The following is a 15,313-nucleotide window of genomic DNA, read 5'->3' on the forward strand; positions in this document are numbered from 1 at the left end:
ATATACTTACTAAGTGGTAGTAGTAGTGGGCAAACTCAAGCCAACCGTACACACTCGCCACATCTTCAGAAAAGACACTGGAGCCGCATATCCCTGTTTAGGATTTTATTCGAGCCCACACCAAATATATACTTACTAAGTGCTTATCTTCGGCGCTTTGTTATTGAGAAGGTCAACCAGGTACGGTAATGTAGTCTTTCTATATCTACCGGTTCTGCATTTGAATTGCGTTAACTGGCACCTAAGGTTCTTGCCATGGAGACTCACACGGTTTGGAGGCAACCAACTTCTAAATGCCACAAGAACGAATTTCCCATCATTTATAATTACTACTTTGGAATTATGATATTTCCTTTTTAATTATGCAAGTTATAATATCTATCTATATTCCTCTTTTTCAGTTACTTATGTCGTGTTTGAGAGTCCTATAATGGCATGCAACGGATTTCTAACCGTTCCTAATTAATCATGCAAATTAGATCCGTATTTTCATACTCAGCATATGATTATGTAAATCATCACTGAAGCTATCTATAAACCAAATATCATGATGATCCGTCAACATCTCTTTCAAAGTTCGAAACAACATCGGATCCTGCTGTTCCAAAAAAATCCGCAAGGTGGCCTAAACCTACATGGATTACTCTTCCTCCAAAAGTGCTATCTAACACTAAAAAAGCATGACCATAGCATGTCCAAAACACGAGATGTCACAAGCGAGTTCCGCTGCAGTACCATAACAAGCCGCAGGGGGGGGCTAAGTCTTATCATTTTGAGGTCTCATGAAGACCTACCCAAATACCAAATATCAATCCATCCAGGCAATCTTGAATTATAGTGTACGCACACACACACACACACGAACGCTGACTAAAATATAAAGTATTTGGTGAATGCAATAACCAATCTTAGCCCCTTTGTAACTGTTACCCCTGAAGGCAGGTCAGACCTGAAAGTTGCTCGACAGCTTTTTACCTGCAAATTAAAGTGCGAGTGTTCAAGATGGGCGGAGAACAGTCCAAACCAGCAGCCGAGGCAAAATTGCCTGATCTTGGAGCCGAGAGGTTTCAAAAGTACACCTTTCCATTTGAGAACATCGTCATGGAAGGGGGAGGGGCCAAGGGAATCGCCTACATTGGGGCAGTAAAGGTAAGAGCTTTTCTCCATATGGATACCTTCACAGATAATGAACAATGATTTCACAGACAGTAAACACCTAACCCTGCAGCTGCGTCTAGACTTGTAAATGTAGGTCGGAGTGTTTAGAGTCCCATAGATGGGATGTTGATATTCAAATCCCAGTATTTGAAAAGAGCCACACTTCTAGCACCGAAAAGGCATATCAATAAGTGTACGCTCATGCGTTGTCGGGTCAAAGAAGTCAGTCCAGCATATGCAGTTCGTACTAATCAAAGTAGAGAGCTTGCATGCAACTGCCCTGTGGCAGTTTACTTGGTATGCTTAGGTGTCTTCGCCGGAGTTAAAGACACGAACGCGCACTGCTGCGAGGCAGTTAGCAAATTGGGACCATCACATACTGCACAAAGTTCAAGTTCGCAGTTGAAACAAAGGGGAAGGCGGACAAAAGACAGAAAAAATCGCGTTTTTTTTTTTCTTAAGTTCGCGGGGAAGAGGTTACCACGAAAAGCATAAAACCACCGCGAACATTTCCCTTTTTACAGTACGTCACAGCCTGGTAAGGGACATTTTGGGCGGTCGTGAAGGATGTACTGTACAAAGTTCATCTACCCTGTGAACCAGACTGGGACCCGGCTGTTCAGCCAGTTCATTCGGCCACCCAAGGCCGCCGATCTAAATTAGCGCTACGTAGGAGTTGTAGCCCAGGGGGAATTGACCGGCCTTTCCCCTGGGGGTGGAGGTAGGGCGAAAATCTAGATCGGCAGGCTTGCCTTGGGCCGCCGAAGGAACTGGCTGAACGACCCGATCCCATACTGGTTCACAGGGTAGTCAAAGGCATAGCCTTACACAAAATCGTACGTCCGACACTTGTGACTACCACGTAACGAGAAAACTTTTCTCAGGTTTTGGAGGACGCGGGGATCATGAAGAACATCAAACGGTTCGCCGGCACCAGCGCAGGCGCAATCACGGCCGGGTTCCTGGCGGCCGGCATGACGGCACAGGACGTCCTGGAGGTCATGAACAAGACGGACATGCCAACAGTCCTCCTGGGTAGGTTCAACGCTCTCTCTCTCACTTTCTTCATCCCATTATTTCTCTGTGACTTTGTCTCCCCCTCTCTCCATCTATTCTATTTCTCTCCCCCCCCTCTCTCCTCACTCTCTCCAGCCCCTCTTTATTTCTGTCCGTCTCTCTCTCTGTCTCTCTTTTGAATGTGTACCTGGCTGCAGAGGGTTTGGAGTTGTTCTAATTTTGGTACCTCTCATGTATTGAAATGACCTACGCACTGACGGGCACTCTCCGCATTGACCGATTTCAGACGGGCGCTACTGGCTGGTCAAGCACGTGGGTGCTCTGTACGACCTGCTGAACAACTTTGGCGTGTACAGGGGCTCCTCGTTCTTAGAGTGGTACGGCGACACCCTCCGGGAACACTTCGAGAAGAAGAGTGCCGAAAGTGAAGAGTTGAAACAAAAGTACAAGGCACTGACAGGGGACATCAATTTTGGACAGGTGTGTATAAGGACTGCAAGCGAGGAAAATACCTGTTGTATGCCATATAACTGTCATGGTATCGTGATATCTTCTCTGTCTCTTAAAAGACAGTGACACTGTATATCTTTTAAGATTGTACTACACAGACGTACGGCAAACATACGCGCGACACATGTACACACATACATACATGCACACACACATTGCCATACACGCACACATGCACATGGCCCTGACAGATCTCGATGAGTTGTTTGTTTCCCCCAGCTGTATGAGGCCCTTGGTGTGGAGTTCTGTACCGTGGCCTACAACACGCAGGTTAAACGTGAGAATTACTTCCACGTCAAGACCTCGCCTCTACTCTACATGAGGGAAGCAGTGCGCATGTCTATGTCCATTCCAGGTAATGTTGGGGTTGGGGTTAGGGTTTAGCCGGACTCGACCTAGGTGTTGGGTTAGGGTTGGGGTCGGGGTTAAGGTTAAGACCTAGATGTTGGGTTAGAGTGGGGGTTAGGGTTAGGGTTGGGGTTTGGGTATAGGGTTAGGGATCGACATAGATCTTAGTCCGTGTTGGCCGGATTAGCCAAGGTTCAAGTTGGTAATGTTCAGACCTGTCTGACATCCATCATAGATCCAAATTTAGACTACAGGAACTGCGTAACTTCAGGGTACAAATGACACGATGGATGTTTATGCACTTTCCTTTCAGTTGTTTTTCAGCCGTACAAAGTTGAGGATAAAGAGACAGCGGCCCATTGGATTGACGGAGGCGTCTGTGCTAACTTCCCCGTGTACTGTTTTGACGGTGAGGTCTTGCAGCTACCAATATGCAGGGCACATCTAAACAGAAGGCCATGTGTTGTAAATTACATCATTTTAGATAAAAGAATGGGATTCAACGTTGTTGTGTGGGAGTTCATAATGACGATACAGTCCTGTCATATTGCGTGAACAAAATATGACATTATTGATTATTGATTAGTTGTTCTTATTCACTCACCAGTCTACTGCACCACCTTTAAAAGGCAGGCGACACTGCAAGACAATATGTCCTTAGACTTGTCCGTTTTCCGCAGTATGTACAGAGGGCACAATTCAGCCCTTGGCTGCAATGCCTTTCTTACGAAGAAACCATTTTTGATTGATTGATCGGTTGATTGATTGATTGATTGATTGATTGATTGATTGATTGATTGATTGATCGATTGATTGATTGTGCTAGGACTAAGGTTCATTGAACTTATACATGTTATCGTAAAGAAAAACATCCTGTATTTGGTCGATCACGAATGTTACCTTTTCTTCATTGATCGACGTTTTTCTATCCGTTTTCTGATCTTGTTTGCTCTAGGTTGGTGGCTGTCTATGGACGAAGGAAACTGTTTCCACGAACGTCTGGGCGAAAAACAGGACAGGGACACGGTCAGACGGGCCTTTCTCCCCGCGTACAGCCATGAGCGTTTCACGCCGGGAGGAGACGACGGAGAAAAGAAGGCCAAACGGATGAAAACGCTTGGCATGCTGCTGGTATATGTTGACTTTTTGTGTGTGTGTTTTGTGTCATGTTTAGTGCACGACACAAACTCCCCCTGTGCACAACACTATGTATATGCACATGGCAAGAAACACAAGTTACATTACATTGAGTCTTTGTAATGGGTACAAACAGAATTAATTCTATTAGTCCATGGGCCAGGTCCCTCAAAATAGCAATTTGATACCAAACAGAGGGACAAAGGTGACTTACTTTTTTGAAAAGGTTAATTCCTCTACTTTATCATTATGCATGATAACCATGTCAAATGTCTAACTTAAAATAAACTTTGTTTACTGCAGATACAAAAAAATCCACGATAACACTTGTCCCTTTTGGTACCAAAAACCTGTTTGGCCCATGGACTATATGGTTCTCTTTCCTTGTATCAATCACACCATCATGAGGTCAGTACACAGTACACAAAGCAGTCATCGATTTAGATATGCTTGATATCAACCTTTCGGTAATGAGCATTTAGGGCAGGAAGCTTACCATGAAAATAAGAGTGAAAATGTTAGCATTCCTATTGTGCATGCATGCAGAACTTTGATTGACGACTAACTTTCCCCACGATACCATAGTATTCAGAAGGCGATCCTGAGTTATACCAGAACCAGTTTGATGCTCGCGTCCGCAACTTCACAGACCAAAACCAAGAGCTGAAGAAGGACTCCATCAAACCAGACACAGAAAAACGTCGGTACGTATGGTGACTTCGACACTTTACTGTAGCACCTTCTTTTTGGTCAAAGTGATAGGGGAATAAAGTTGCTAAGGGTGAAAACAGGAATCTCCGTCAATCGACCTCCATATGATTCTGGGCTTTGCCCTTGTTTCCAGTCAAAATCATGTTCACTAGTTGCTCTGGTCTTCCCGACTCTACATATATCTTCGAAGCTTCATTATCCAAGGCCAGATGGCGTCGACCAATCAAAAGCCTCCATTGCCCACAATAAGTGGTCTGTTATGAGGCCATAACACACCACTTATTGACGTCATGTCATAACACAACCGTTGCATTTTGTAGAGGGGGTATTATTCGGTGGTTATAGCATATGACCAGGCGTTATGACATCATATACACCTCGGGGCGGGTCATTAACCCTTAATTATAAACCTGTTAATTAATCCTTAAGCAGTTTTAAGACGTACGTTCACATTTGATCTGACGCTGATACTCTAACTCCCCTCTCCTCGAGTAGCGCATATGACGAAAATTCAAGGAAAATGGAGGCTCTGGAAAAGGAAAAGAGGGAAAATCTGATGAAGAGTCTGGCAATGAAGACGAAGCTGGACGAGGTGAAGAAGTGGTTCCCGGATGAGGACAGCATGAGAGACTGCTTTGATGACGTAAGTAGCGGTAACGTCTTCGGTCAATTTCCTTTTAGAAGAATGATCAACGTGAACTGGCCACTTCGTAAGATGAGACTTGTACCACCGCAGCATGGTACATTGTATAGTTATTCATTCCTGTCAGAGCTTTCACATTTGTCAATTATTTCGTTTTTTTTCCAAGCTCACCGAATATAAGATACAAGATACAAGATACAAGATAACTTTATTGGAAATCGCAGTGTTGCCACTGAATTAAAACCAATTTACAAATATATCAATCAATCAATCAGTCAGTCAATTTACAAACATATCAATCAATTAGTCAATCAAAATAGTCGGCGCAATACTGTCCGATATCATGCGTATTCTTAAGACCTTAAAACTGTCATATTTAAAATAAGTGTATCTTGTTACATACAAGGTTTGACACATTTACAGGAAAAAAAAACAAGTCACTGATCATACTTGTTAATAAGGCGGGTCATGTATGGAATGCAGGAGTTCAAGTACCGGTTAGTTTTTACTTTCGGACAGTTCAGTTTGTGATTGTTCCTTGTCACTCTACCAGTGATCTGGGCCCTTTGTGGTGGTAGCCAGTCCCTAAACTCAGAGACCATCAAAGATCTAGCGAACTTGAGACACAAATGTTCACGTCTGGTGGCGAGAGTTGAAAGTCCGAGGTGTTCAAGTGCATGTTGATAACCGGTGTAGCTGTTGCCCATGATGGTACGACACGCCCTTTTCTGCAACCGTTCTAATTGGTCAGACTGGCGCTTGGTCAGGCCGGAGGACCAGACGGGAACGGCATACTCCAATATTGGCCTGATGTAGCCAATATAGATTGATACCAAGTCACATTGGGGTAGGTTAAACTTCTTCAGGCGTTTGAGGAGGAAGAGTTTTCTGCCCGATTTCGCTACCATGTTGTTCACCTGTTTGTCCCAGTGGAGGTCGCTCTGGATGGTAAGACCAAGCACTTTAAGACTCGGGACGACAGCCAGCTCGGTATCGTCGATTCGGAGAGGAGGTGGTTGAGGTGGATTTCTGGCGAAAGTCACGTTCATGGTCAGACATTTTCCACCATTCAAGAGCATGTAATTCCTTTGTGTCCACAGGTGCAGGTCATCAAGGGCATTCTGTAGGGTGGGATGCTCGCAAAGTGTTCTTGTCTCCAGCAAGTTCATGTCATCGACATATTTCCAGACAGGATGGGTTGTGTCGCTTGCAGCATCGTCGATGAGGACCAAGAACAGAATAGGGCCAAGGAGAGTCCCCTGAGCAACTCCACACGACAATGATTCCCAGTTGGACAGGGACTGGTGGTAGCGCACACGCTGTCTCCTGCCGGAGATGAAACTACACACCCACGGCACCAACTCTGGTCTTAAGCCCTTGGACAGAAGCTTGTCAACAACAGTGTTATGATGGACCCTGTCAAAGGCCTTGGAGAAATCCGTGGCCACAACTGTGCTGATAGTAGATGGGCGTTCAGCTTCCTTGAAAAGCTTGTCTGTCAGGTTTACAAGGGCGTGGACAGTTGATCGTCCTTTCAGGCTACCAAACTGCCTCTGGTCGAACGTAATGTCGTCATGGATCCATTTGGTGACAAAGAACTCTGCGATCTTAGCAAACTGTGATGTCAAGGAAATGGGTCTCAACTGTTCGAGGTTGGCTGGTTGGGACTTGGGGACAGGAATGACCACTGCCTGTTTCCATTGGCTAGGAACTGTACCTTCTGAGTAGGAGGAGTTCAGAAGATGACAAAAGGGGGTACTGAGTTCACATGCAAACTCCCGTAGCACCTTAGGGGGGATGCCGTCCGGGCCAGGTGCCTTGTTCCTCTTGACGGCCAACAGTCTCTGGTACACATCCCAGACATGGAGCGTGGGTAGCTGCTGTGATGCCGGGAGGAACGACGGTAGCTGGCAGGTGTCAAGTGCAGGGAGGGCCTGGGATACTGCAGCGAACTTGGTGTTGATGGTGTTCGCAACCGTAAAGCTAACGGCTGTCTCCAATCCAGGAATCATAATCACACTGTCTTGTTTGGTTTTATTTACCATGTTCATAATTCCCTGGTGCCATCGTCGGGGGTCGGAAGTTTTAAGACTGGATACATGGTCCTTGTAGTAGGACTTCCTTGCGAGTGAAAGCTCTCTCTGTATACGGTTACGGTAGAACTTCCACACACCTGGGATATTCCTATGGAAAGCTCTTTGCCTTAAGGTCATCAAGACTTTGATGTGGGGTGTAACCCAGGGCTTGTCGGAACTGTGGGTTTTGACAGTTCTAGTCCGGAAGAAAGTATCCATGGCACTTTCCAGCGTCGTATGAAAGGCGTCTGCCTTCGCGACTGTACCAACCGCAGAGTATACTTCAGACCACTCGTGTGACGTAATCCACCTGCCGAACTCGAACATATCTGCTTCCCGCAGCTGCCGTACTTGCCTCTTTGTAGGCTTGACCATGGGTCTGTTGCTCGGAGTCCAGAGGACACAGGAGTGATCACTGAGACCCAGCGGAGGCAAGATGCAGGGCTGTTCGTACAAGTTCTTCATGTTTGTCAGTATCAGGTCTAGCAGTGCATTTCCTCTGGTGTTGTTTCTTACCACTTGCGATAGATGACCTCCTCTACAGAGATCAGCAGTGTTGGCTCTGTTAAAATCACCGAGCAGTGCAATACCGCAGTCAGGGTGTTTGGTACGGATGTCGTCGGACGTTGTCAACAGGTGGTTGAGTAGTAGGTCTTTGTGGGGTGAGTTGGGTGGAGAATAAATGCCACAGACGACAACAGCTGACAGCGGTCTTGGTAGGCGATGTGGTCGAGTCCACACCCATACACACTCAAGTTCCGTTGGAACGATGTATTCGGTCAGTTGTCGTGATGGAATGTGTTCTTTCACATACACTGCAACGCCACCACCTCGTCTGTCCTTTCTGTGCTTGGAATACACATTAAAGCCACTCACCGCGATAGCAGATGCAGGATGGGTGCTTGCTAACCAGGTTTCGGAGATGACTCCAATGTCAACCTCGTTGTGAGACAGAGTTGCTTGTAGTTCATCTATCTTGTTGATGATAGACCTGGGATTACACAGGAACATTCGTGGGACGTGGATCGCTTTCTTGTTTGGAGGGGTAGTTGGCCTCCGCTGGATACGTAGAAGAATTTGAGGCCTTTCCAAACTATGCAGGTATGTCGCGTTGCTTTGTTTTGCTCCGGCAGATTTGCATATCAAGGTAGCTGTTTGTGCCGGTAACGCCGGCCTGTTTCCAATGGTGGTTAAAATCGGACGTATGCGGTTTTTCCCACCTTTGCAGCCTCTTGGTCTGGAAAGCATCCTCAGCAAACCTGCTTCTTTGAGTGTTGACTTCTCCTGTGGCAGCAGAGGTTGGCTTACGGTCCGCAAGGTTCGTAGGAATCCAGAGGAATACCTGTACCTGCAGAGCGACGCCATGACAGGAACGCGAACACAAACAGCGAGGCCCAGCTTCCACACAAAAAATCCACAAGGAGACTTGAATCGCACTCGTAGTCAGTGAAGGGGGTTCCCAGTATGATCAGCAACGATTCAGACGTACATAAAATCAGCATTGAATAGTCATTGAATAGTCATAAAATAGTCATAAAAAAGACTGTATATTTCTCGATAGTAGTTGTGGGTCTAACACAACAAAACCACCAAAACAATCTTGGGAGAAAGGACACTAGACCTGAGGAGAAAAACGCAGCGAAAGCAATATCCAAGTAAATTTATCGGTGGCAGAACAGTATAAAAAGGGGGTTGATACTGCCTTGCCACCTATAGATATTCTTGGATATTACCGAAAGTACCAACGTCAGTAGCAGTCGATCTCCGTTGAGCGGGGAACGCACACTTCTTCTGGGTACAAGCAGATTTTACAACGACGCATGCTCGGACATATCACAAAAATTCCTATGGCACAAGTAGAATTTTTATCAATCGGATGTACACTACTCTGTTAGGCTTGATCCTGAAGCTTTGCCAAAGAAGAATATCCAAACTACAATTATCTGGCAAGAGCAAAGTTGCTACATCCATTTATCTTAAACAACTCTAGTTTGCATGCTTATATTATTATACCCTTTTAGTAATCTGACAATTATGTATCTGTGAAGTATTATTTTGATGTGACCTGTACTTCACCCAGTGGGTTACTATGTACAATAAAGGTATTCATTCATTCATTCATTCATTCATTCAGTAACTAACCGCCTTTTTGCACCGTTAATTTTCTATCAGAGAATGACGAAAGAGGACGTTCAAATAATCACTGCTGATGTCGACTCAGACTTGTCAGACGAAGAAGAATACGAGAAGGCTCGTAAGAAAGCCTTTGACTCACTTTTCATCAACTTCAAGGGAGATGTAAGCCTTCTGTTCATATTTTCTACATGAAATTTTCACATACAAATACATTCAGTTAGTTTCACTTTGTCTTTGGATGCTCATAAATTCTTTTTGCAAATTACTTATGTACTTGGCCAATTGGATACTGTCTGGCAAATTTTATACTGTCCATTGCAGATCTGCTTGGATATTAGTCACTGGTTATACATTTACTCTTTTTAACACCTAGCTAACTAAGGGCACTACGGAGAACATCTTCGACAATTGGGCACCAATGACCATGGCAGCGTCGGACTGTCTCAAGTCTAGCTTCATCCGGACCCCGGGCGAGTTGTACACGACGTATCTGGACTTCGTGGGCAAGAGCAAGCCAATTCGGGTAAGTTTTGCTCTCCGATTGCGCCCGTGCCCGCCGCCTGGCCCCCCAAAAAAATCGTAGCCACAAATTTGTAGCCTGGAATCCAAACATATTATAGCTCCCGAGTCTCCTCTCCGCAAAGACTCGGGATCTATAATAGGTTTGGATTCCAGGCTAACAAATTTGTCTCAGTGAACTGCCGGGTACGGAAGGGGGGGGGGGGCAACTCCCGGTGCTCGCACTATTACCTTACGGCGTCTATTTGTTACCGGGTCCCGCGTTGATTTTAAGGCCGGGTTAAAATGAGTCGGGTCCCGGTCGGGGCTAAAAAAAATAGCCCGGCAGCCGCAGCGTGTCCCACGGGGCCACGTAGGGGTCACGCCCGAAACAGCCCGTGAACTACCCGGCGGGGCCCCTTAACTAGGGTCTACTGGTAGTAGATTGTAGTGGTAAAGACTGATTACAACTGTAGGGTGTTCAGACCACTGCTGCAACAGAACACAGTGGACTACTACTACTACTACTGGTAGTGTTTAGATGTTTTCTGTTGACTATATCTGCCAGATAAAAGAAACACGCAGCTCGAGGTAAAGAGACAGAGACACCAGAGTGCTACCATCATCTCCTGAGATGGTCGGGTGCCTACTACTATATCTGCCAGTTAGTCAGCTAGTCAACTAGTAAATAGCTTGATTAGTGACGTAGTTAGTTAGTTAGTATGTAGGTAGTTGTTTATTTAGTTCTTTGTTCTCGTCCTGATTCATATTTATCTCATGTGACGGCCAAAACCCAGTACAGGCCAAAACTTTTGTTAATTAAGTGCATGCATTACGAACTTAAAAACAGTAAACTATCTCCTCTTTCGCACCCTCTCTCCCCTTAGGAGGATGACGTTGACAGGTGCGTCGGTATTGACGTGGACTATATCGGCACGGGAGACTTCGACATGTCACCGGAGGACAAGACCTTCCTCATGATGGTGAGGTCAACGCTTCGCCAACTGTTGTTGCTTCAGTATTGTAGAATTCACTGTACTGCACCGTAATCTTTGCATGAGTACGTTATGCCATGTTGATTTGATAATATGGATGGCATCCGCGCGCGCATCAATTTTCGACCGTTTCCAAAAAAAATGTGTTCGGCCATACTGTAAATCACACAAAGCAGCTACAAAATGCAGATACAAAATAAAAATGTATGCTGTATATTGCAAAAAATACATATTTGAAAACGGATACTAATGTCGTAAAATGGCAAAGTCAATTCCAAATTCAAAGAAGAAGATGTGAAAGACTAAATTTTTATCTATTCGCACGCTCGCATCAGTTTTCGGGTTCCGGAGGATGTCATCCATATAATCAAATGAACATGGCCTTACCACATATATCAAACACTACATGTAGACGCATTCCCTTCTTTGATGCTGCTTATCTGATACACGGTTTGTCTTTATACCCCAGCAAGGCGCCGTCGCAACCGTAGCGTTTCTGGAAGAGTTCATCAAGAAAAACGGACTGAAGCCTGAAAAGTAAGAGATCGAGGTCTAGTCCGGAAGACATGCAGACAAGGAACAGCATTAATGTATGGTTACATATGGATGAATATCGCAGCACAACATATACAGATCCATGCATAGGATAGGCAGATAAAGTCAATCAATAGTTCTCACCCAAAGTTGAACGGTAATTTCCAACAAAAAAAGTTGACTTACCCAGATTTTCGACAGTCCATGGCCAACTCCAGTCTTTGTCAATAAATGACGTCATAGACCCCTAATTTCTTGACAAAGACTGGAGTTGGACAGTCGAAAATTTGGGTAAGGCAAATTTCTAATTGTGTTGGAAATTACAGTTCAATTTTGCTTCAGGATGAATTCTACCAACACAGAATAACTTTCAAGTTAGGAAATCAATAGAGATAACAGCGCCATCAAGCGATGATGATTGTCGTAGCAAGGAATATATTTAGTGGAAAATGCTTATTGGGACTTCACTTAATTCATGTACTAGTGGGCAGTGACCACTTCCTATTCTTATTATCTCCATGAAAAATGGAGATATAGTTTTGGGTGTGTCTGTATGTGTGTGTGTGTGTCTGTGTGTTTGTGTTTCCGGACTACGGTAGTCAGCACAACTCAAGAGCCTCTTGATGGATTACAATGATATTTAGTATGTGGGCAGGTGTTGGCCGATTTTAGGCCCCCTGGTATGTGACCTTGGTACTGCAGCAGAACTTCCATTTTTGTATCTTTTGACCTGGACGTGCTATGGTGTTGCTTTTTTGGTGGCAGATAGCTTGTGATGTAATGAAGAATCGGTGTACGTTTGGGCCCTCTAGCAGCTTGTCTATCATTGTATATGATTTAGCGTCATCTAGCGATATTGATTGTCATAGCAAGGAACATATTTATCGGAACATGCATGCTTATTGGGACTTATTACTAGTGACCACTTGCACCTATCATTGGAGTACAATATGATTTATGGACTTAAGGTGAACGATTCGTGTATTCGTGTGAAACTATTTCATATGTATGCAAAATGATATAATGTGACTTTTAAGGATACCGCGATGCTTTTTGTATTGGATAATTTTGAATGTTAAGTTAATAAGCTAGCTGCTAAACGGTTTAGACTTAGATATGCAATCTAGTTAAGTCAGCCCTTGATAGTGCAAGATGAAATTCTTATGCGTTATAATGACATTAAATGAAGAAACAGGTAAATACACGTGCTTGTGAATGAGAAATGATCGGGCATGATCTGGCAGCCTTTCAAAAGTCTGCCGTTAGGCGGCGCTGCTGTGTACTCCATCCAGTGTCAGAAGAACATTCTTAATATATCATGGACAGAACACAAACACAGTCCCTGTGCGGCTCAGTTTATATCAATCAGAAATTGGCAGTAGAAGCTCCATATACATGTATCATGAGTCAGCATCAGTACCATTCAGCTATATAACGTTATATATAGAAGGGAAATTTTGCGGTTTCGGTTGGAGCGTGGTTAAGCCTTTCCTGGGCAGAACGGGAAACTTGATTAAATTCCTCGGTGACTGATCTTGATGTGTGGTCTTCCTTGTCTAGTCATGTCTCTACATACATTCTTCTATATAGTGAATAATTCATCGAGTAAAGGAGAACCCCCTCCCCAAGCACACATGCCCTTATCCGGTAAGCTTTATTCGATGGCCATTACAGCCATATAAGAAGATTTATAGTATAGTGTAGTAATGTGTATGTCTTTCGTATGGTTAACTACAAACTACAAAACAAGAAATCCAATATGAATCTCAAAATTCTACTTGCTAAGCTATAATTTAGTATTATGGCTAACAGGAGATATCTGCATCCTATTACAATCTGTTGGGCAAATCGCGTGGGTTTCAGTATCTTTTCTAATTTGTGTAGTGATTTAAGATAGCTCAGGGGGGGGGGGGCGTTTTAGCACCGAATGCTTGGCAAGATTAACGCGCTTCTGCATGAAGGGTAAACGGTTCGGTGGTCCAAACATCCTGAGTTCAAGTCGCCACCGGAGGCGATCCGACTGATCCATACCGGAAATAGTTTCCTCTCTGTTAGCGCCCTGTTACATTCATCGTACACACACGTAGACATGAAAGTACCACAGAAAGTTGCTACAAAAAAGTTACTACAGAAAGTTACTGGCATTCTTGAACAATCGTTTAATAACATGTCGTACCAATTCAACTGTAACGTCTACTTATATAATTCTGCTGGACCACATATATCCGCCACCCAGAAAAATGGGTCTAGAGAGGTCTCCAATGCAAAGTCTTCCAGTGAAATGCACTCTTAGATATCTACGTACAATGTGCATTCATGTGGGGTGCTGCACTAGAGATATCTCAAACACACAGTTTTTCAAAGTGGCGGATGTGTAAGCCGGTGGATAATTCTTAATAGAGGATAGGTCTTTTGACACAAAAGTTTGTCGTAGATCATATTGCTGATAGTCGGTTTTGTCACAGCTTCGCTGAAAATCTTACTTTAAGATAAAAAAAAGTCGTACTAAGAAGCTGAATGTTCTGTTACATAATCTCCAAGCAGATTTCCCAGTAGCAAAGTCGTTATGGCGGTCAAGACCATGGCCACCGGGGAAAGGCCCAGTGGCCGGAGAACCGGGAGCTTGAGAAATTTACGTGACAAAGTTGCCTTTCTACATCTGCTTGAAGATTTCCTGTACAGTGGATACTGTGATAAAATTTCCCACCAAGGTTCGTCTCAACTTTTGACCCCGCTCGTGTCAGAAGAACGGTAGCCGTGAGGACCTGGTCACGGTACGGAGGGTCCACAGGTGTGGGGAGGGTAATTAAGGAACAGATTACAGGGATTCGATTCCCTTCTACTGTTGATTACCTGGATCTCTGGCCATCCTAGCGGATACGTCCTGAGTTATACGTTTCACAGAATGTGAACAATCTAGCCTCCATAGCCGGGTTCGATGTTGGTACTATTACAAACAGAAAACCGTACATGATAAGCCGAGAAGGGGCAACGACGAAGCTTGATTTGGAGGCTATAAACTTGACCTCGTCTACGCGTAGCCTCTACCAGGCTCCAGAGGTGGTTGGAAAGACTAGAAATTGGCCAAATAGATACACATGTAGATAACATGCTAGAGGGGTTAGCCGGCCGGGAACAACAGTTTGCCGTTCACCTCAGCAGGTTCTCCCCTGTTGGCTAACTCCTCCGGCATGTTATCTGTCTATTTAGCAAATTTCTAGTATATACATTCCCTTATAGTAGTAGTATATACATGTCTTGAATGGCTAGGCACATGCCATATATCGTATGACTGAATAAACATACAATTGTATAACAATCATATACATGAAAGTATAGACAACGATACACGAGTTGAAAATACATACTAGTATTAGACAAAAGTGTTGTACTAAGCTAAGCGAGTACAATCACCTTCTTCTCGCTTCTTTGTACATTGTACATATGTAGATGTGAAATTGCATACACAGGAATCCCTATCCGTGGTCTCTAGACCTTCCACCCCTCTCCTCTACCTGCGCGTCATCACAAAGCCGGACTAATGACCAGGT

At 44.4% G+C, this 15,313-nt stretch overlaps 1 protein-coding gene across 1 annotated transcript; it reads left to right on the forward strand.

The window, feature by feature from the left end:
• Positions 1-772: 772 nt before the first annotated feature.
• Positions 773-13,296, forward strand: LOC136435830 (uncharacterized). Its single transcript, XM_066429546.1, has 12 exons — positions 773-1,149; positions 2,043-2,193; positions 2,462-2,655; positions 2,905-3,040; positions 3,347-3,442; positions 3,989-4,164; positions 4,756-4,874; positions 5,377-5,524; positions 9,772-9,897; positions 10,109-10,258; positions 11,121-11,216; positions 11,698-13,296. The coding sequence occupies exons 1-12, from the start codon at positions 1,003-1,005 to the stop codon at positions 11,767-11,769; spliced, it is 1,611 nt and encodes a 536-aa protein (XP_066285643.1). The 5' UTR covers positions 773-1,002; the 3' UTR covers positions 11,770-13,296.
• Positions 13,297-15,313: the final 2,017 nt, after the last annotated feature.

The sequence above is a fragment of the Branchiostoma lanceolatum genome, chromosome 1 (genome assembly GCF_035083965.1).
Source record: "Branchiostoma lanceolatum isolate klBraLanc5 chromosome 1, klBraLanc5.hap2, whole genome shotgun sequence".
NCBI lineage: Eukaryota > Metazoa > Chordata > Leptocardii > Amphioxiformes > Branchiostomatidae > Branchiostoma > Branchiostoma lanceolatum.